The sequence below is a fragment of the Leucoraja erinacea genome, chromosome 3 (assembly GCF_028641065.1).
Source record: "Leucoraja erinacea ecotype New England chromosome 3, Leri_hhj_1, whole genome shotgun sequence".
Taxonomy (NCBI): Eukaryota; Metazoa; Chordata; class Chondrichthyes; order Rajiformes; family Rajidae; genus Leucoraja; species Leucoraja erinaceus.
The window spans coordinates 29,413,318-29,434,972 of NC_073379.1; the positions used below are offsets into that span (position 1 = coordinate 29,413,318).

A 21,655-nucleotide genomic window follows, 5' to 3' on the forward strand; every position below is an offset into this window, starting at 1 on the left:
CGCGCTGTTTTTATACTCACAGCTCCAGGTAACTCCTCCTCACACCAACGGCTCCCCGGGCCTCTGTAGAAGCAAGCCCCGCGCTGTTTTTATACTCACAGCTCCAGGTAACTCCTCCTCACACCAACGGCTCCCCGGGCCTCTGTAGAAGCAAGCCCCGCGCTGTTTTTATACTCACAGCTCCAGGTAACTCCTCCTCACACCAACGGCTCCCCGGGCCTCTGTAGAAGCCATGTATACAGAGAAACCTCTGTAGAACCCTGGTCAGCATGCATAAGGTGGGCCAAAGGACTTGTTTCAATGCCCTATAACTATATGCAATGGGTGAATGCAATTTGCATTAGCTGTCAGAATGAAGAGAACCATAGATTGCGATGACTATCAAGGTTTTGATGTGGCAGTGATTGTACCATTAATATTGTTTGCTAGTATTCGTGTGCTAATGGTTAAGCTACTTTAGGAAAAGAGAGAAAATGGGGTGTGAGTGGTCCTCAATTATATTCGCTGCTTTCCTGGTGCAGCATGAACTATGGATGGAGTTGATGGGGGGGGGGGGGGGGGTGGAGAGGGGGGAGGGGGGGGATGGAGACTGGTTTGTGTGATAGACTGGGCTGCATCCACAACCCTGCAATCCTGAATAGATGTTATCAAGGAAGAAAGCAGTAAGGATCATTGAATCCATGCCAATGTTTGCCTACTGAGGATATTCATAAATTCTAGGTGCAGAATTAGGTCTTTAGGCCCAAGTCTGATTCGCCATTCAATTATGGCTGCTCTATCTTTCCCTCTCAACCCCATTCACCTGCCTTCTTCCCATAACCCCTCACACCAGTACTAATCAAGATTTTAACTATCTCTGCCTTAAAAATATCCATTGACTTAGATTTCACAGTCTTCGTTGGCAACAAATTCCACAGATTTACCACCCTCTGACTAAAGAAATTCCTCCTCATCTTATTTCTAAAGATATGTCTTTTTATTCTGAACATATGTCCTCTGGTCATAGACTCTCCCACTAGTGGAAACATTCTCTTCACATCCACTCAATCCAGTGAGTACAGGACCAGTGCTGTCAAATGCTCATCATATGTTAACCCAATCATTCCTGCAATCATTCTCGTAAATCTTCTCTGGAGCCTCTCCAATGCCAACACATCCTCAGATATGCTGGCCCAAAACTGCTCACAATACTCTAAATGCGGTCTGACCAGTGCCTTTTAAGCCTCATCACTACAACTGTCCTCGGAATAAATGCTAGCATTGCATTTGCCTTCCTTATTACCAATTCAACATAAATTCACTTTTTGGGAAGATGGCTGCCCTGCCGGCTGTCTGTTCGTTTTTCCATTCTTTTGTCATTTTTTAGTGTGTTGAAAGTTTGTTTGAATGTTCTTTGGTTTGTTTTATGTGGGGGAGGGGGGAGGGGATCAGGGAAAACGTTTTTTTCAAGTTCCTACTTTGCCGGAGATGTGATTATTTTTCGGACCACATTCTTCAGCGCGCTCTGCGGTCTTCCATCGCTGGAGCTGGAGGCCTCCTCGGACTGTCGTGACCCCCACCGCAGGGCGCGGACTTAACATCGGAACTTGCCTGGGATCGCTCCCACCGCGACCACCGCGGACTTTACCACCAAGAGCTCGCAGTCTTCGGGAGAGGCTAGCCGGGAAGCTCCAACGTCGCAGAGGTTCGACCAGCCCCGACGCAAGGTTCGATCGTCCAGCGCGGGGGAGCTGACATCCCCACGATGCGGCAGCGGATCGCCTCGACGCGGAGGGCCTGAAATTCCGCCGGCTACGGGAGTCAAGATTGTCCCATCAACGGGGGCTCGAGGCCCACGGCCGAGGAAGAACTAAGGGAAGGGACTTGAACTTTATTTCGCCTTCCATCACAGTGAGGAATGTGTAGGGGTCACTGTGGTGGATGTTCATGCTAAAATGTGTTTTTGAGTGATCTGTTGCTTTTAATTGTATGACTGACCCGGCCAATGAAATTCCTCATATGTTGCAAAACATACTTGGCGAATAAAGTGTGATTCTGATTCTGATTTAGAAAATACTCTACACCTTTATTCCTACAACCAAAATGCATGACTCCACACATTACTATGCCCTATTCCATTTCTGCCACTTTTTTGCCCAGCCTCCCAATCTGTCCAAGCCCTTCTGCAGAGTCCCTGCTTTCTCTATACTACCTGACCCTCCACCTATCTTCGTATCATCTACATAGTTTAGTAACATTAGCAAATTTGCAGATGTCACAAAGCTGGGTGGCAGTATGAACTGTGAGGAGGATGCTATGAGGATGCAGGGTGATTTGGACAGGTTGGGTGAGTGGGCGGATGCATGGCAGATGCAGTTTAATGTGGATAAATGTGAGGTTAAAAGGCAGATTATTATCTGAATGGTGTCAAGTTGTGAAAGGGGAAGGACAAAGAGATCTGGGGGTCCTTGTTCAGCACTCACTAAAAGTAAGCACGCAGGTACAGCAGGCAGTGAAGAAAGCTAATGGCATGTTGGCCTTCATAACAAGAGGAGTTAAGTATAGGAGCAAAGTGGTCCTTCTGCAGTTGCACAGGGCCCTAATGAGACCACACCTGGAGTATAGTGTGCAGTTTTGGTCTCCAAATTTGAGGAAGGACATTCTTGCTTTTGAGGGAGATCACGAGGTTAATTCCCGGGATGGCGGGACTGTCATATGTTGATAGAATGGAGTGACTGGGCTTGTATACTCTGGAATTTAGAAGGATGCGAGGGTATCTCATTGAAACATACAAAATTATTAAGGGATTGGAAACGCTAGAGGCAGGAAACATGTTCCCGATGTTGGGGGAGTCCAGAACCAGGGGACACAGTTTAAGAATAAGGGTTAGGTCCTTTAGAATGGAGATGAGTAAAAACCTTTTCACCCAGAGAGTTGTGAATCTGTGGAATTATCTGCCTCAGAAGGCAGTGGAGGCCAATTCTCTGGATGCTTTCAAGAGAGAGCTAGATAGAGCTCTTAAAGATAGCGGAGTCAGGGGATATGGTGAGAAGGCAGGAACGGGGTACTAAGTGTGGATGGTCAGCCATGATCACAGCGAATGGCGGTGCTGGCTTGAAAGGCGAATGGCCTATCCTGCACCTGTTGTCTATTGTCTACTTAGCCACAAAACCTTCAATTCCCTCATCCAAATAATTGATATACAATGCAATGAACAGCGGTCCCTGCACTGATACCTGTGGAACCAACCAACTAATCAAGTTGGCAACCAACCAGGAAAAGGCCCCTTTATTGGCACTCTTTGCCTTCTGCCATTCAGCCAACCTGCTATCCATGCTAGTATCTTCTATACTGTACAATGGGCTTTCATCGTCTTTAGCAGTCTCACATGCGGCACCTTATGAAAGACCTTCTGAAAATTTAGGTAAACCACATCCACTGATTCTCTTTTGCTTATCCTGCCATTTACTTCCTCAAGGAATTCTAACAGGTTCGTCAGGTAAGATCTCCCCACAAAACTATGCTGATTTTGGCCTATTTTATCATGTGCTTCCAAATACTTGCTTTGCACCCTTCTAGAACAGCTGAGTCATATTTGCAATTTTCCAATCGTCTGGAACTATTCCTGACTAGTGATTATTGAAAGGTTACAACCAATGCCTCCACAATCTCTAAAGCTACCTCTTTCAGAATCCTGGGGTGTAGTCCACTGGTCCAGGTGACTTATCCACCTTCACACCTTTCAGCTTCACAAGCACCTTCTCCTTAGAAATAGCCACTCCACCTTCCAACTTCCAACCCTGATTCTCTTGAATTTCAGGCAGGTTGCTGGTGTCTTTTACTATGAAGACTGGTGCAAAAAACAGGATTCAATTAATCTGCCATTTATATTGAAAGTATATTACAAACCTACCGATTCCCACAGTTATCTAGACTACTCTCATGCCCACCCTGCCTCTTGCAAAGATGTTAGTCCCAACTTTCAATTCCTCTATTTCCACCACCTCTGCTCCCTTACTAAGACATCTAAGATGTCCTCATTCTTTGGGGGGCATGGGTTTCACCCTTCTGTAATAATGGGCCCTCACAAGTGTCTCCTCCATGTCCCATAATTCTGCTCTCGCTCCCCCTTCCCCAAACGCAATGAGGACCGAGTTCCCCCTGGTCCTCACCTTTCACTCCACTAGTCTCCGCATTTGACTAGTCTCCAATATTTTCGTCACCTCCCACCACTAATCACATCTTCCCATCTCCACCCCTTTCTGCCTTCCACAGAGACCACTCCCTCCGCAACTCCTTGGTTCACTCCTCCCACCCAAAGTCCCGCCTCCCCAGATACATTTCCTTGCAACTGCAGGAGATGCAACACCTGTCCTTATAGCTCCTCCTCCGACTACTTTGAGGGGCCCTGACAGCCCTGTGTTGGAAAGAACTGCACATGGAGTAACTCAGCGGGACAGGAAGCATCTCTGGAGAGAAGGAATGGGTGACATTTCAGGTCGAGACCCTTCTTCAGAAGACTCGACCCGAAACATCACCCATTCCATATCTCCAGAGATGCAGCCTGCCCTGACAATCCTTTCAGTTGAGACAGAGGTTCTCATGTAACACTGCATCCAGTGTTCCTGATGTGTACATCGGCAAGATCAAATGAAGACTTGGAGACCGTTTCATTGCACACCCATGCTCTGTCCACCGTGGCCAATGGGATCTCCCATTGACAACCATTTTAACTCACTTTTCCATTCCCATACTGACCTTTTTGTCCTGGGCATCCTCCACTGCCAGAGTGATGCCACACATAAATTGGAGGAACAGCACCTCTTATTTTGCTTGGGGAGCTTACAACCCAGCGTTATGAACATTCAATTCGCTATTTTTAAGTAACGTTTACCTAGTTTTAAGTAACATTTTCCTCCTAGTCATTTAACCAGTTCCGCATTTCACCACATTATATCCGTCTTGAGATCACACCTTCCTTGGCCAACAATGATTAGGGCAATATCAGGGCACCACCCTGTCTAAGCTCATTTGTTGCTGGCCCTGATTGTCTTGGTCTTTCCTCACCTCTCGTTTTTCACCCTCGCCTTCTAATTTCAGTCTGAAGAAGGGTCCCGACCTGAAATGTCACCCATCCTTTTTCCCCAGAGTTTCTGCCTGGCCCGCTGAGTTATTCCAGCTCTTTGTGAATATCTTTTGTAACTTTTCTAAGTTTATCAGTGGCATGGTAAATCCTGGATGGGATTGGGGTAAGCAAGTTGAATGAGTGGCCAAATACATTGAGGGTGCAAGGCGGACTGAGCGAAAGTGTTCAGCGAAACGATTATCGAGGCTGTGCTTCGCCTCGCCGGTATAGGAATCCCCACCTGGAAAAGCGGATATGGTAGATGATGTTGGAGGAGGTGCAAGTGAAACTCTGCCTCACCCGAAAGGACTTTCAGGGACACTGGATGGGGTCGAGGGATAGGGGCAGGTGTTGCATCTCCTGTGGTTGCAGGGGAAAGTACCTGGGGAGGGGGTGGTTTGGGTGGGAAGGGATGAGTGAACCAGGAAGTTGCAGAGGGAAGGGTCTCTGCAGGGTCGGAGATGTGAAGGTGTGACTAATGGTAGGATCCTGTAGGAGGTGGCAAAAATGTTGGAGGATAATGTGTTTTATGCGATGGCTGATGGGGTGAAAGGTGAGGACTACGGGTACTTTAGTCCAGATGGCCATGGGAGTTGGTATGTTTGTAATAAACGTCGGTTGAGAGTCTATCTCCTGTGATGGCAACATTGAGATTAAGAAAGAGGAGGGAGGTTTCAGAGATAGTCCAGGTGAATTTGACTGCAGGTGAAAGTTAGTGGAGAAGTTAATAACGTCCATGAATTCTGCATGTGTGCACGAGGTAGTTTAGATGTAGTGGAGATAGAGTTTGGGGATCGGGCCAGTGCACGTCTGGAACAGGGGTTGTTCCATGTACTCTACAAAAAGGCAGGTATACTGTAGCTGGGGCCAATATAAGTGCCCATGGCTACACCTTTGATTTAGAGGTAGTGGGTTGAGTTGAAGGAGATGTTGTTGTGAGTGAGGACCACTCCGCTAGGCAGAGGAGAGAACTTTGAGTGTGAGATTGGCTGGGTCTGCAGATGAGGACGTTGTTTCTCCCTCTTTTTTAAGCAATGTGTTACATTTATCGCTCTTCAATATGCAGGAGCTGTTTTGTTAGCTAAAGAATCGTGGAAGATGACAATCAATGTATCCAGTATTACCATGGTTACTGTTTTATTATTCTTTAATGGATGTTCAAGGACATAGAAGGACATTTCCAGCGCTATTTTTTCAAAGTGCATTATTCCTATTATTCCTTCTTTCCTCCTTTTCACTAGACTCTTGGAAAGTAATTAGGTTCTCATCTGTGAGGACAAAACCAAGTATTTATTTGTTTCCCATTCTAAATTCTTATATTTAAAATTAAAATTAAAATTGCTGAAGAAGTTTTATCTCCCTCTCCCACCATCCTCTCCCACCCCTCCCCCTTTCCCTGACACACGTACATATACATTATGCATGTACTGAATTTGCACAGACACATACACTCCACACAATCACATCGAACACAAGCATAAATCTTTGCATATGTTCATGGAACAATGTCGTTGTGACAGGAAAATCAGTGACGCATAATCCAGAGTTGATAATTAAAATAATAAAACTGAACAATATTATTGTTCTGTCAGAAATGTCTATTATCCTATAAATCATCTGAACATTTCTGCCAATGTCACGTTTTTTTGAAGCTAATCTACGTAAGATTGATTTGAGTTTTGAAATAAAGTCTGATTTTACAATGGAATAGTACCTTGCCCTGCTCCCCGATCAATGCCGAGACCCCAATTGATAATTGATGGCGGCCTCAGTGTAATGGACTGTGCTGGAATTAACTCTGACATTCAGCTTGTATAATTAAAACACAGCTGGTGTGAATTCATGTCTGACTAATCTGTCTGTGGGCAGAACACCCTAACCCAGCAGTCTGGTTCTGGACAGTTTATTTGTTATTAGATATATTTATTTAGAAATGGTATAATCGGTAACTAAGATTGTTAGAATGATGAAAGTTATTGGAAGCTGACCTGGCATGGCTAAATGCGATAAATAGAAACGCAGCAAATGTTTCATGAGAGTCTGAGCTTCAAACTATCAAATTTATCTGAAACTGAATCCAAAGTTGATTTCAGTGTTATTAATGGGAAAAATAGACACAAAGTGGTGGAGTAACTCAGCGGTTCAGCAGAATCTCTGGAGAACATAAATACATGACGTTTCATGTTGCGACCTTTCCTCAGACCCAGTATTGAGAAGAGTCCTGACCTGAAACATTGCCTATACATGTTCTCCTAAGGTGCTGCCTGATCGGCTGAGTTACTCCAGCACTTTATGTCCTTTTTTGGAAGAAACAGCATCTGCGGTTCCTTGCATCTACCATGCTTTGCTGTTATGCACTCCGTGGAGCGGTAAGTGAGAAATATACTGAAGAGCACCGACATAAAATGCTGGAGTAGCTCAGCGGGACAGGCAGCATCTCCAGATAGAAGGAATGGGTAACGTTTGGGGTCAACACCCTCCTTAACCTCCCGAAACATCATCCATTCTTCTATCCAGAGATACTGCCTGTCCCGTTGAGTTACTCCAGCATTTTGTGTCTTGTGTTCGGTGTAAACCAGCATCTGCAGTTCCTTCCTATACAGAAGAGCTCAGGGTTGATTCCATCTGAAAGAGACCTTGCCATCAGCAGCAGAGGCATGAAAATAAAGAGAACATGCAACTCCACCTGAATGTAACAGTCTGGAAACTAGAACCCTAAACATGATCTTTTAATCAGGAGTACATTGGGTTAGGTTGCTGGCGCCTGTGTGCAGGGCCATGTGCCATGACTGCTCAGTATTGCCATCTAGTGTAACGTAATTACAGTACAGTGTTTGACAAATTTAATGTTTGAATACAGAAGATTGTAGGATAATAAAATGTTACATCTTACTCCACTGCCTTGGTCAATGGTGTAAGCCCACCATATTCTGGAAAAGGAGCAGATCATAAAATTGAATCTAACTGAACTTTTTATTTTATTTCTTATTCTCAGAAGGTGGATGTCACCAGTCGAGCAGTGTTGGAAATAATGACGAAGACAACAGAATATCTGCAGCCCAATCCAGGTACATAAGAAACAGGAGCAGAAGTTGTCTGTACTGCTGCTGTGAGTCTGTTCTGCTGTTCAGTAATGTTAAGGTGGATCTGAGGAATGACCTCATCACCTGATCCATCCACCTCTTTCTGCCTTGAATATTATTAATAATTTAGCTTCCTCTGCTCACTGGGGTAGAGAATTGTATGATTCGCAACCCTCTGGACTTCCTCCTGACCTCAACCTTAAGTGAAATGAGAAGTAGATGCTCCTTTGCCCGAGACCTTGCCCCTCATGTCCCCGACTCCTCTACCAGGCTAATATCCACACAGTATCTGCCCTGTCAGCTTTCCTCCGAATCTTTTATGTTTCAGTGAGATCAGCAAGAAGATCATGTAATATGAATCTTCTGCACTTCCCGATGGTAATGATCTGACAACATATTTGGTCTGCTACACAAGTTCTGTGAGATTTTCCAGTCTCACCTGCAGATTGTTGGCTGGGGATAAACCCACAGAATATCCAAGATGTGCTTTTTTTCCTCTAGGGTTATAAATCAATGAATATGACAATGCAATATTTAGTAATTTATTTGCATCACTTATTAAGACGAGGATGCTGAGAATAATATCTACTTATGTTCAGCTGCTTGAGTCATTGCTCCAAAAATAGATTGGTTTTAATAATTCATCTTCTTCTTGTCTCAGTTTCTGTCTCCCATGACTTACTGGCATTCCATTTTTAACGAGATGTTGGCCTGATGAGGAGAGAGCAATACATTTTTTTGGTGATACACTTTAAGGGAGACAACTTTGATATGGGTAGATGGCAAAATGCATAGATTGATGGATGACAAGAACACATAGGCTGGAGAATGGGGAGCTTGTCACCCATAAATGTGGGGTTTACAACATTCTTTGTGTGTGTGTGTGTGTGTGTGTGTGTGTTGCTTGTGTTGATCCCATCCGCAGACCTGATACCTCGAGGTTGGGCCTTATGGATTGAAATCTCCAGGAGCCCTTTAATATCAGATGTGGAGCTGTCTATTACTTCACTTATACACTTCCTAGCACAGCTCTGAACAGCCAGTATTCAATTGAAAGATAAGGTACAATATACAAATGACTATGGTACTGTTGGATGGCCTACTCTTGCATCTATTGTCTATTGTCACTCTACCCACCACAAACCCAGCCCCTTAAGACTGCTCCTTAATGGGAGCAAAACAGGAAGTAGAAGCCCTTTATTTTAACACTTGCCACCTCTAATTTATGAAGAGAGAATCAAAATTGACAAAGTATCTTGAACGATATTTCTGTTTTAAGGTAAAGAATATATTTCCTTTGGTTTGAGAAATCACATTCTTGTCGCACAAAACTCAGCATGCATATGTAAGACACGTAGAAAGGTTTCAGTATGTATGCTATATAGCCTGGGTCGTAATGCCTTTTTTAAAGATTAAATTATTAATTCACTGGCACATTGTTACAGGACATGATGTTATGCAAACCAGTTTTTGTTTATGCTATATTTTGTTGATGTTTTATTGAATGTCTCTTTTTATTCTGTACCTTGATCCAAAGAATAATTATGTTTCATAGTTTAAAACACAATTTAATGATTGCATTTGTCCTCTGAGTAGTTGCACAGAATGCAGTGGCCGTTCATTTTGACTGCTGTGTAGGTTTTTAAACGAATTGCATAATATTTAAAAATGACAGTGATAACAGGCATTAAAGTCTTCCTACAACATCGCCAACATGTTGGACGACGACAGAAGCCAACAGCGAGCTACATCGTCTGACATACGAGCGAACGAACGTCTTCCTGAGCTTCAGTCATTCCTAAATATGTAAATATGTAGAAAGGATTAACAGGACTCACTCCAGTCTCTCTGAGATCCCACATTTGACTTTCATTGTTCAGTCTGAAGAAGGGTCTCGATCTGAAACGTCACCCATTTCTTCTCTCTAGAGATGCTGCCTGTCCCGCTGATTTACTCCAGCATTTTGTGTCTATCTTCAGCATGTCTCCAGGATGAGATGGGAAACGAGAGCATCCACCAGAAACCATGCAGTCACAGGATGAACATGTAGTGTCCAAGCAGACAGCACCAGAGGTCAGAATCCAATCCAGGTCACTGAAGCAACACTAATTGCTATGCCATAGTGCCAACCATTCTGCAGATTACACATTTAAGATTAAAAAAGAAGGAATTTTTGGATGATTGCCCCTGCTCTCTCCTATCTGCCCTTTGGCAACTCAAATCAAATCCCTCTTAAACATCTAAAATTCAGAAAATGCAACTGTGATATGTGCTCCTCTGTTCCATCATCTTTTGGTATTATTGTGGTGAATCTGCATTGCAGTCCTTCTACAGCCACCCTTTACCCAATGCCCTGCTCTAACTTCGTCAATTTAAGCATAATGATTGGGTTTCAGATAAGAGCCATTTGCTAAACCAGTACACAGACACTTCATCGTTGTGCAGAAAACAAAGTGTTGGAGGAACTCAGTGGATCAGGCAGCATCTGTGGAGGGAATGGACAGGTGATGTTTTGGCAACAGGCGACTCAGACCATTCTCGTTGCACTTTAGTGTCTAAAGCTGCATATGTTTCTCCGGGTAAGCAGATTGCAACAAGCTTTGTGTGCTGTCTCTGGCCAACATCTGCACCACAAGGCTGTCCACTTCCCACTGCACCATCATGCACACTTCTATTTGTGCAGATCAGCCAAACACCAGAGCTCACTGGAGCAGCCACTGAGTATCAGCCCTGCTGGAAGCACAGTGCAGCCAATGGATTGAGAAGTCTGGCATTGGGAAAATGCTCACTAGCTATACGATGCAGGTGTACGTAGACCAAAAGTTACAATTTCACTTGAATGGGGAGCCAATTGTCAGTCAATAAGAAACTGGGTTGGTTATGGTTTGTGTCACTACTTTTCTCTGTGTTCAGCCTCCAGGGCAAAACTGACAATGATCAACACCATGTCGAAGATCCGAGGACAAGAGAAAGGACCTGGCTATCCGCAGGCAGAGGGGCTGTTGGGTGAAAGCATGATCAAATTTGGCAAGGAGCTTGGTGAAGAATCTAATTTTGGTGAGTCTTTAGCACACAGTCTCACACAGTTCCTCACCAGCACACGCCTATCCCAATGCAAACATGCACTTACATGCCACAGATGCTGCATGCACGTTTAGTTTAGTTTGGAGATACAGCATGGAAACTGGCCCTTTGGCCCACAAAGTCTGTGCTGACCAGCGATCCCCGCATATTAACACTGTCCTACACACACTAGGGACAGTTTACGATTTTACTGAAGTCAATTCACCTACAAACCTGTACGTCTTTGGAGTGTGTGAGTAAACCGAAGATCTTGGAGAAAACCCACGCAGGTCACTGGGAGAACGTACAAACTCCTTACAGACAGCACCTGTAGTCGGGATCGAACGAGGGTGCAATGGCAAACTTCTATCCTTTCCAGTGTCCTCTTTTACCAGGTAAGTAGGAGTGATCTTGCTCCGACCTAATAGATCAGATCTTTCAGTCATTATTTCCAGTTTAATTGGTTGTTTATTGAAGTAGTTGTATAAACAAAGAGATGAACGTTCCAGGCTTTTGTTATTCTGCATACAAGTTGTAGTTGGCTGCTCTTTCCCTGGTCTGGTGAGAGCTGTATGTTCTCCATCCTTGTGCCTGCCACTTCCTGTCCCCTCTGCTCTTATATATATACCACCCTGTGCATTTAATGACCGTCCCCAAGTGTCCAAAATAATACTGCAAGATATATCTAGACAAAATAATATGATATGCCAATATAAACATAAATGGCTCCGACACCGGGTTTACTGGTGCTGTGCACACTGTAAGGCAGCAAATCTATCGCTGTGCCACCATTCATTTAACACCACACACACACACACACACACCAAACGTTCCCACTCTCCATCAAATTCACATCCCTCTGTGCTCACTTAGGCAGAATAAACTTGCATGCTCAAATATGCGCACGCATTTCCTTTATTGTACTGAGCGGTGCTGAAAACAATATTCTGCTTATTTGAATCAGGTATTTTGTCAAATGTTCAATGAACTGGGAGAATGGCAGCATGGATAGACTTAACACAAATTAACTAATCATATTTGGTAATGCTGAAATACATTGTCGATATGGGAGGGAATCTCCCCACTATCCTTTTGCTCTTCTGCAGTGTTATGGTGATTTGTCTCTGTTTCTGGGCTTCTGGACTGGGCCTCAGGTTCGACTGATACAGTTCAGTTTAGTTTATTGTCACGTGTACCGAGGTACGGAGGAAAACGTTTGTTGCGTGCTAAACATTCGAGCCATCCACAGCGTGTAGATACATGATGAGGGAATAACGTTTAGTCCAAGGTAAAGCCAGCAAAGTCCAATCAAGGATCATAGTTAAAGTAGGGAATGTTGATGTAGTAGAGATGTAAGCATGTAGAGCAATTGTAATATGTGATTGGAGATCTGCTTCTGTGGCTAGCATGCAAATAGTCTCCTGGGTACGTCGCCGTCATTGGAAGCATTTACAAGATACCCATCTGGTAAATGCATTTTGGTTGAGGGCAGAATTGTACTTGTAATAAAGTGGATGTACATTTCACTGTCCCTCACTGGCCTGGCTGATCGAAAGAAGAATTAATGTCTGTGGGATTGAGCACATAAGGAGATGGCACCTTTCATGGGGGAAATGGGTAAAGAGATTTTACAAGTAGATTGAGGGAAAGTGGGTAACTACAGAGCGATTGGGACCCCTTAGAAACCAAAGCGATCATCTCTGTGTGGAGCTGAAGGAGATGGTCAAGACCCTGAATGAGAATTTCTCTTCTGTCTTCACTGTGGAGAAAGATGTGAAGACTGGGCAACGTACAGTTAATGGAAGTGTCATGAGGACAGTCAATATTACAGTTGTATAGGTGCTGAACATCTTAAGGTGTATGAAGATGGATACATTTCCCAGGCCTGATCAGATATATCTAAGGACACTGAGGGAAGCTAGAGAATAAATAGCAGGTGTCCTAGCTGAGATATATGAAGCATCATTAGATATGGGTGAGGTGCTGGAGACTGGAGGGTGCCTATTGTCATGCCTCTAATTAGGAAAGGCTGCAAAGAAAGGTTTGGAAACTATAGCCTAATGTCTGTGGTAGGCAAGTTATTGGAAAGTATTCTGAGGACAGGCTATATATGCGTTTGGATAGACACGACTAAATTAGGGAAAGTCAGCACGTGGGATATGGGTTTCTCATGAATCTGTTTGAATTTTTTGAAGTAACTAAAAAGGTTGATGAGGGCAAAGCCATAGACGTTGTCTACATAGACTTCAAGGCATTAGATGTTCTGCATGTTGGGCTGTTCTGGAAGGTTAGATTGCATGGGATTCAGGGAGAGCTCACCGACTGGATAGAGACTTGACTTCATGAAACAGAGGTTGATGGTGGAAGGCTGTTTTTTGAACTGGAGGCCTGTGACTAGTAGAATAGAATAGAATGCATTTATTGTCATTCAAACCTAGGTTTGAACGAAATATCATTTCTACAGTTTTTTACATTACAAAACAATCCAAGACCCACACTTAACACAGTTTTACATAAACATCCATCACAGTGAGTCTCCAACATCTCCTCACTGTGATGGAAGGCTAAGTCTTTATCTCTTCCCTTTGTTCCTTCTCCCGTGGTCCAGCAGTCCAACTGCAGTGTCGAGGCAAACTGGGGCTCCAATGTTAAAGCCCCCGGCGGGCGATGGTAAGTCCTGAGGCCGTTTAAGCCATGCCGGGCGATGTTAGGCCCCGGCTCCATGTCCTTAAACCCGCGATTCCAGCAGGAGAAGTCGCCGTTGCGGAGCTCGGAAAAGCGGTCTCCCACCAGGGACTTGGAGCTCCCGATGTTCCTGTCCACCGGGTCTGCGGCCGGTGCCTCCGAACTCCAAAAGTCGGGTCGCAACCGCGCGCCACCACAGCTCATCCCGCTCCGAAGTTGGCCAGCTCCGCGATGTCAGTTGCGCAGGCTCTGCAACTGGAGCCCCCAGGTTAGTCCCAGCCGGAGGTCGCCACCGGCTCCACGATGTTAGGCCCAACGACATCCGAGACCCGACAGGAAATAGTCGGTCCCCGCACAGGAAAGAGATTTAAACGGTTTCCCCCACAGCCCCCCCCTCCACCTCCCACATATACACAGCTAAAAAAAAAAATAAAAACTAACTCAAGACATACATTTAACAAGACAAAAATAAAAAAAGACAGACGACTGTAGTGGTGTGCACCAGTGGGGGTTATTGAGGCAGGTATTATCACAGCATTTAAAAGACATTTGGACAGATGCAGGGATAGGAAAGGTTTGGAAGGATATAGGCCAAACATGGGGGGGTGGGACTGGAGTAGATGGGACATCTGGGTGGGCGTAAGTATTTTGGGCAAAAGGGCCTGTTTCCATCCTGATGTCTCTATGACGCTACAGTAACAACCTGGAATTAGACTGCATTAAGAGTATGATTCGGAGTATGGTACACCTATACCTATAAAAACAAACAATAACAGTGCCACGAGGAAATCAATGCCACCCAGGTCTATGTAGTTCGGATCTTATTTGGAGGGTGTAGTGCTCAATGGTCTGATGGTTGTTGGGAAGAAGCTGCTCTGAACCTGGACATTACAGTTTTCAGGCTCCCTCCCGATGGCAAGTGAAACGAGAGTGTGTCCATGGTGGTGTGTGTGTCTCTGGTGGTGCTGGCTGCTTTTTTGAGGCAGCGACTCCTGTAGATCCCATCGATGGTGAGGAGGTCAGTACCGTGATGGACTGGACTGTGTTCACCACTCTTTGCCATCTTCTTCATTCCCAGGTGTTCGAGTTGCTAAACCAACCATGATACAACCAGTCAATATGCTCTCTACTGTTTACCAATAGAAGTTGACAAGAGTATTTGTTGATATAACAAATCTCCTTAGTCTTCTAAGGAAGTAAAGGCATTGATGAGCTTTCTTCATGATTGCATCAATGTGCTGGGTTAAATCTTCAGAGATATGCACTCCCAGGAATTTGAGGGTTGCCATTTTTCAGTCCACTGACAGTGTTATTCTGAAAGATACTACAAGTGAATTCATCGCATTTCCCTGCTATGAGTCCACCTCGGAGAATTTGGGATGAAGTAGAGGGCAGGTGTTGCAATCTCCTCAAGTTGTGCTGGATGGTGAAGAGAGAGGGTGAGTGGGTACTCTCTCTTACCAGAGCATCCCATTCCGGCCCCTCTTGAACACTGCAAAGGGAGAGGAAGAGGAAGATGTGTTTACCTGTGACATTTTGTTGAAGGTGTGAATAAACTACCGTATATGGAATGTGGAGGGCAGTTCACTTTCTAAATCAAATGAATAAATTCAATGTTGAAAGACGCAAGCATCAACAATGAATGCTACGCAGCTCGCAGATTTCACTTTAAGCATAGAACATTGAACAGTACAGCACAGGGACACAATATTTGTGCCAAACATGAAGCCAACTGATCTCATTTGCCTGTACATGATCCATATCCCTTTATTCCCTGCACTTTCCTTGTGCCTATCTGGAAGCCACTTGAACCCATTATCGTATCTGCCTCCACGACTACCCCCGTACCCACACCTCCACGACTCTGTGCAAAATGAACTTGCCTCACATATCTCCATTAAACCTTTTCCCTCTCACCTTATGGCTATGCCCTCTAGTGTTGAACATGAGGAAAAAAGGTTCCGACTGTCCACCCTATCTATGCCTCTCATAATTTTATATTAGAAGATCAGTGTCTTTATAATAACTTCACCAAGCACAAAATAATTTTGATATGCCTTTGCGTTGTAGCTCTGTTTTTAAGTGCAACGTAGGCCTCGTCATGCCGACTTAATATGAGGTTGGTGGGGTGTGAAGGAGGCACATGTGAGCAGAATGTTTCAGACTTGCAGTTTATGCATTTATTGAAAGAGTTATGGGTGTATTCATCATGTCAGGTATGGCCACTCAGAACTGCGGCTGAATTTAGTGGATGTATTCTTCAGCATGCTAAGTCTTAAAATGTGTTATACATTTTGGAAGATCTCCCATCTAAATTAAACCTACTGTTAGTCCAACAGTGATTGATCAACTCAAAAGCTCAAATGTAAAAGAGGCCAGTAATGTCGTTAAAAACTCATCTGCACTGTTCCAGGGTTGGTTTAAAGAGCAGGTTTTGACAGCAATGTTGGTGCCACATAATTAACTATCCAATTCACCATTCTTTGCATTTTCTGCCCTGGCGCTCAGTGCATTTTAACGTTGGCACCTGTTCAGCTCTCGGGTAAGGTCGGGAAATGAAACATAGTTGGCAATCAGAAAAAAAAAGAAGAATGTATCCAAAGCTGTTTATGCAAATATTATTCTCAGTGAAAATTAATGAATGTCAGTTTTGGTGATTTTTAAAATCTGTCAGATCTGACTCACAGACAAGCGGTGCTGGACATATAAACCTCCAGATCGCTAAGTGTTATGGAGTGTTTGAAGCTTTTCATAACTCTTATGGTTTTCACAATGACAACAAAGGAATCTTTCACTAATGTCATATATTGAGCACTGTGTTGTGTACTGACAATCTGCCATAGAAATAGAGAACTTCAAAGTTTTTAAATGACTCCTTTGTTGGCCGAGAATTTCCAATTTTTCTTTGTTGCAGTGGAATGAAAACAGAGAGTCATGGAAAAGTGGGAATAGCTGAGTGATCAAAGTTAGGAAAAAATACTGTAGAACCTGGTATAAAGAATTTAACCTCAAGGAATGGTGTTTAATCAGAGCTTCTTTGGATTAATTTACTGCTCATGAACATCACTGGCAGCACCACCATTTATTGCCCATCCCGATTTACACTTGAGAACATGATGACCTCAGTCTGAAGAAGGGTCTTGACCCAGAACGTCACCCATTCCATCTCTCCAGAAATGCTGCCTGTCCCGCTGAGTTACTCCAGCTTTTTGTATCTATCTTTGGTATAAACCAGCATCTGCAGTTCCTTCCTACACATTTCATCTTGCTGACCTGCCTCGTTGAACCGCTGCAGCCCCTCTGGTGAAGGTTCTTCCACGGTGTTGTTACGAAGACAGTTTCATGATTTAGATCGAGTGACATTGGAGGAACTGCAATATCTTTCCGAGTCAGCGTGATCGGTAATCTGCAGGGGAGTCTGTTCTGGTAGAATAGAGGCCGAAGGGGCTGTTGCTGTTCTATGTCTGTTCTGGTAGAATAGAGGGTAAAAGTAATAGATGGGATCTAGACACAAGGAACTGCAGGTGCCAGTACACAAAAAAGACTCTAAAAGTGATGAGTAACTCAGTGGGTCAGGCAACATGTCTGGAAGACATAGATACGTGACGCTTCGGGTAGGACCCTTGTTCAGACTAATGGTTGATGGTTGTCAGTATCGCTGAGTTGCAGAATGTTGCTGGGGTGTAGAAGTACGGTTAAGAGAAGAACGTCCAGACTATTTTCGATGAAACAAAGGAGACAGATGGAATATTTAATTAAGATATTTGAAATTTGGTGAGGGTGAAACAAAACTGAGCAGAAACAGTTTCTTTATTAATAGATTAATTGTGGCCAGCATGGTGGTGCAGGGGTTGAGTTGCTACCTTACAGTGCCAGAGACCTGGGTTCAATCCTGACTACGGGTGCTGTCTGTACGGAATTTGTACGTTCTCCCCGTGACCTGCATGAGTTTTCTCCAAGAGTTCCGGTTTCCTCCCACACTCCAAAGACAAACAGGTTTGTAGGCTAATTGGCTTGGTAAAATTGTAAATTGTCCCTGGTGTGTGTAGGATAGTGTAAGTGTGCAGGGATCGCTGATTGGCGCGGACTCGCTGGGTCGAAGGGCCTGCTTCCGCACTGTATCTCTAAACTAAACTTAGGAATAGGAAATTTAACTTGATGCAGATAATGATTTCAAGGGATGTGTGAAAAATGATTTTACTCAACATATATTGTTGAGTAAACCCCCATCCATATTAACGGGATGGAGGTGGAATGTGTCTCCAGCTTCAGGTTTCTGGGGGTCAACATCTCCAATGACCTCTCTTGGACCCACAATACCTCAACACTGGTCAAGAAGGCTCACCAGCATCTCTTCTTCCTGAGGAGACTAAAGAAGGTCCATCTGTTTCCTCAGATTCTGGTGAACTTCTACCGCTGCACCATCGAGAGCATCCTTACCAACTGTATCACAATATGGTATGGCAACTGCTCTGTCTCCGACCGGAAAGCACTGCAGAGGGTGGTGAAAACTGCCCAACGCATCACCGGTTCCTCACTCCCCTCCAGTGAGTCTGTCCAAAGCAAACGATGTCTGCGGAGGGCGCTCAGCATCGTCAAGGACTGCTCTCACCCCAACCACAGTCTGTTTACCCTCCTACCATCCGGGAGGCGCTACAGGTCTCTCTGTTGCCGGACCAGCAGGCCCAGGAACAGCTTCTTCCCTGCGGCTGTTACATTACTTAACTCTGCACCTTGGTGATTGCCAGTCACCCCCCCCGGACACTCCTTTCCCCAGAAAAATTGCACTACTACGACTGTGTGCGTATATATATTTTATTACTCATTATTCTATGTTCGCTCTTCTGGGGTGATGCTAACTGCATTTCGTTGTCTCTGTACTGTACATTGCACAATGACAATAAAGTTTGAATCTGAATCTGAATCTGAATCTGTGGGGTCTAGAATTACAGCCAGTTTGGAGGCAGTAATTCCCAACTTATTTTAGAAACATAGAAACATAGAAATTAGGTGCAGGAGTAGGCCATTCGGCCCTTCGAGCCTGCATCGCCATTCAATATGATCATGGCTGATCATCCAACTCAGCATCCCGTACCTGCCTTCTCTCCATACCCCCTGATCCCCTTAGCCACAAGGGCCACATCTAACTCCCTCTTAAATATAGCCAATGAACTGGCCTCAACTACCCTCTGTGGCAGAGAGTTCCAGAGATTCACCACTCTCTGTGTGAAAAAAGTTCTTCTCATTTTGGTTGAGCATTTGAACAACTGATGCCAACCAGTTCACGAAATAAATTCATCTCTTATAGATAAATTCATGATCCTTCTGTGTCTATAATGCAAGGTATTATTGCTAACGTTTTTATTTCTATACTTTTAAACCGTTTGATTTTTTTCGAATTTGGATTTATCTATGGTTGAGGTTTAGTTTAGTTTACTTATAGTTGCAGCGTAGAAACAGGCCCTTCAGTCCACCAAGGCCATGCCGAGCAAAGATGACCTGTATACTAGTTCCATCCTGCACATTGGGGACAATTTACAGAAGCCAATTAACTTACAAACCTGCACATCTTTGAAATGTGTGAAGAAAACGGAGCACCGGGAAAAATCCCACGCGGTCACTGGGAGAACGTACAAACTGCATACAGACAGCACCTGTAGTCAGGATTGAACCCAGGTCTCTGGTGCTGTACGGCAGAAATTCTACCTCTGTGGCACTGTGATAAAGAAATTATTAACATTTACTTGGATATTCGAGTTTGGACATACAGCGCAGAAAGATGCCCTTTGGCCCACCGAGTCCGGGCTGACCATCGATTCCCATGCACTAGCACTATCCTACACCAGGGACAATTTACAGTTTTTAGTGAAGCCACTTAACCTACAATCCTGGAAGTATTTGGAGCATGGGAGGAAATTGGAGCACCCAGAGAAAACCCACGCGGTCACGGGGAGAATGTACAAATTATGTACAGACAGTACCCGTAGTTAGGATAGAGCCCAAATCTCTGGCACTGTAAGGTAGCAACTCTTCCATGCTGCCCTTACTTAAATTACAGGAAACAGAGAGCATCTTCAGGAATTTTGTGCATTCTTACTTTAACACAGATCCTGATGTGGCTGCCAGTAATATTTGCAGGCTGGTTCATCACAGTCAAGCTAAACTACCAGAACAGGCAGAGCAGGTTCCTTATGATCAAATCGTGCTGTAAATTATTGTGAAAACTACATTTATTGCATGAACCTTGAGCCAGTTCATAATGGCATATTAAGCCATAATTACTGCTTAGTAAATTGTCTGTTCAAAACCAAATGTAAGCACGTAAACTGATATACAATTTTCTTTGATGTTTCAGTTCCCTTCTTCAATCATGTGTGGTTCAATCTTTGCGGTCTATAAAATATTCAAAGTATTATTTTAAACCTTTACTTCCTAGTTTTGTGGTCTGTGAGGATTATTTTAACTGATAGGCTGCTCAGCCAGCCTGGAGACACCATTTGTTGATTCCAAAGTTCAATGTGAACTGAAGTCATTCTGCTGTTGACACTGAGGAAGGGGCTGCTCATATTCCACATCCGCGTGGATATTTATTCAAGGGAACTGGTATCAATATGGGTATTAAAAATGATCAAGTTTAGTAATGTGCATCAATGGAGATTACAATTCTAAACTATAACACAAGAAATAAAAGCAGATGGAGGCCATTCAGCCCCATTTACCTGCTTTGATGTCCAATGTGAGACCAATGCAGACATTACTCTGCGCTACTTTCCTCTACTCACTGCATAGCTATTGATTCCCTTGCTACCTAAAATTCTATTGAACCCTGGATATTTGATTGTGTGAGGATATTAAGGCACTGGGGAAGGGTCATGAGAGAATGACACAAAGTCTGTTGAATCTCTGTTAGTGAGCTTTCAAGTCAAGTGATTTATTGTTAAATGTCTCAGATAGAACAATGAAATTCTTACTCTCAGCAGCGCAATATGATATGTAAACGCAGTACACTGTAAACAATGTAATAAATGAAAAAAGTTCAGTGTGTCACTTTTACACACACACATATATATATATATATATATATATATATATATATATACACACACACGCACACATCAGCTCTGATATCAAGCAAATGTACAAGTGTAAATTAACTTTCAGTATTCGACAAATGGATGTGAATGCTGTGATGTAAGGCAGGTGATTGTGTTACCTGGTTCTCCAATTCAGTGGCAGTGTTAGAGGAAGGAGAAGGAAGAAGGAATCTGACAGACGTGGCCATGTTTGCTGTTGTCATTTGCCGTTCTCCATAAATTTGCATTGTCCTTTGCTGGTAACATGTTTGGCAATTATAGTAATTATATCAGCATTGATAATTTGTGATATTGCCACCATGGTAGGAATTTGTTCTTTTTTAGTAATGTTATATAGCTTGGATAATAAGGTGATATTTCATTCCGAAAATCTCTTGAAAGTTTACAATTTATTTATGGAAACTCAACTTTGGACAGAGTTGTTGTTACTGTCGCCAAAACTAACCTTTGATGTTTTGTAACTGTGTTCCAGGGCAGGCTCTGCTGGATGCTGGGGAAACGATGAAACAGCTGGCTGAGGTCAAAGATGCCCTAGACATGGAAGTAAAGCAGAACTTCATTGACCCACTACAGAATCTCCATGACAAAGACCTGAAAGAAATACAGGTATTGATAGAATTAAGTCT

The 21,655-nt window shown here is 43.8% G+C and overlaps 1 protein-coding gene across 1 annotated transcript in view; it reads left to right on the plus strand.

The window, feature by feature from the left end:
• The window catches only part of LOC129695429 (endophilin-A1-like), a 132,177-nt gene that overhangs the window by 91,207 nt on the left and 19,315 nt on the right, over positions 1-21,655 (plus strand). The window contains exons 3-5 of the mRNA XM_055632372.1: positions 8,100-8,172; positions 11,101-11,244; positions 21,502-21,635. Of these exons, the coding sequence (XP_055488347.1) occupies positions 8,100-8,172; positions 11,101-11,244; positions 21,502-21,635 (351 nt within the window). The remainder of the gene's footprint in view (positions 1-8,099; positions 8,173-11,100; positions 11,245-21,501; positions 21,636-21,655) is intronic.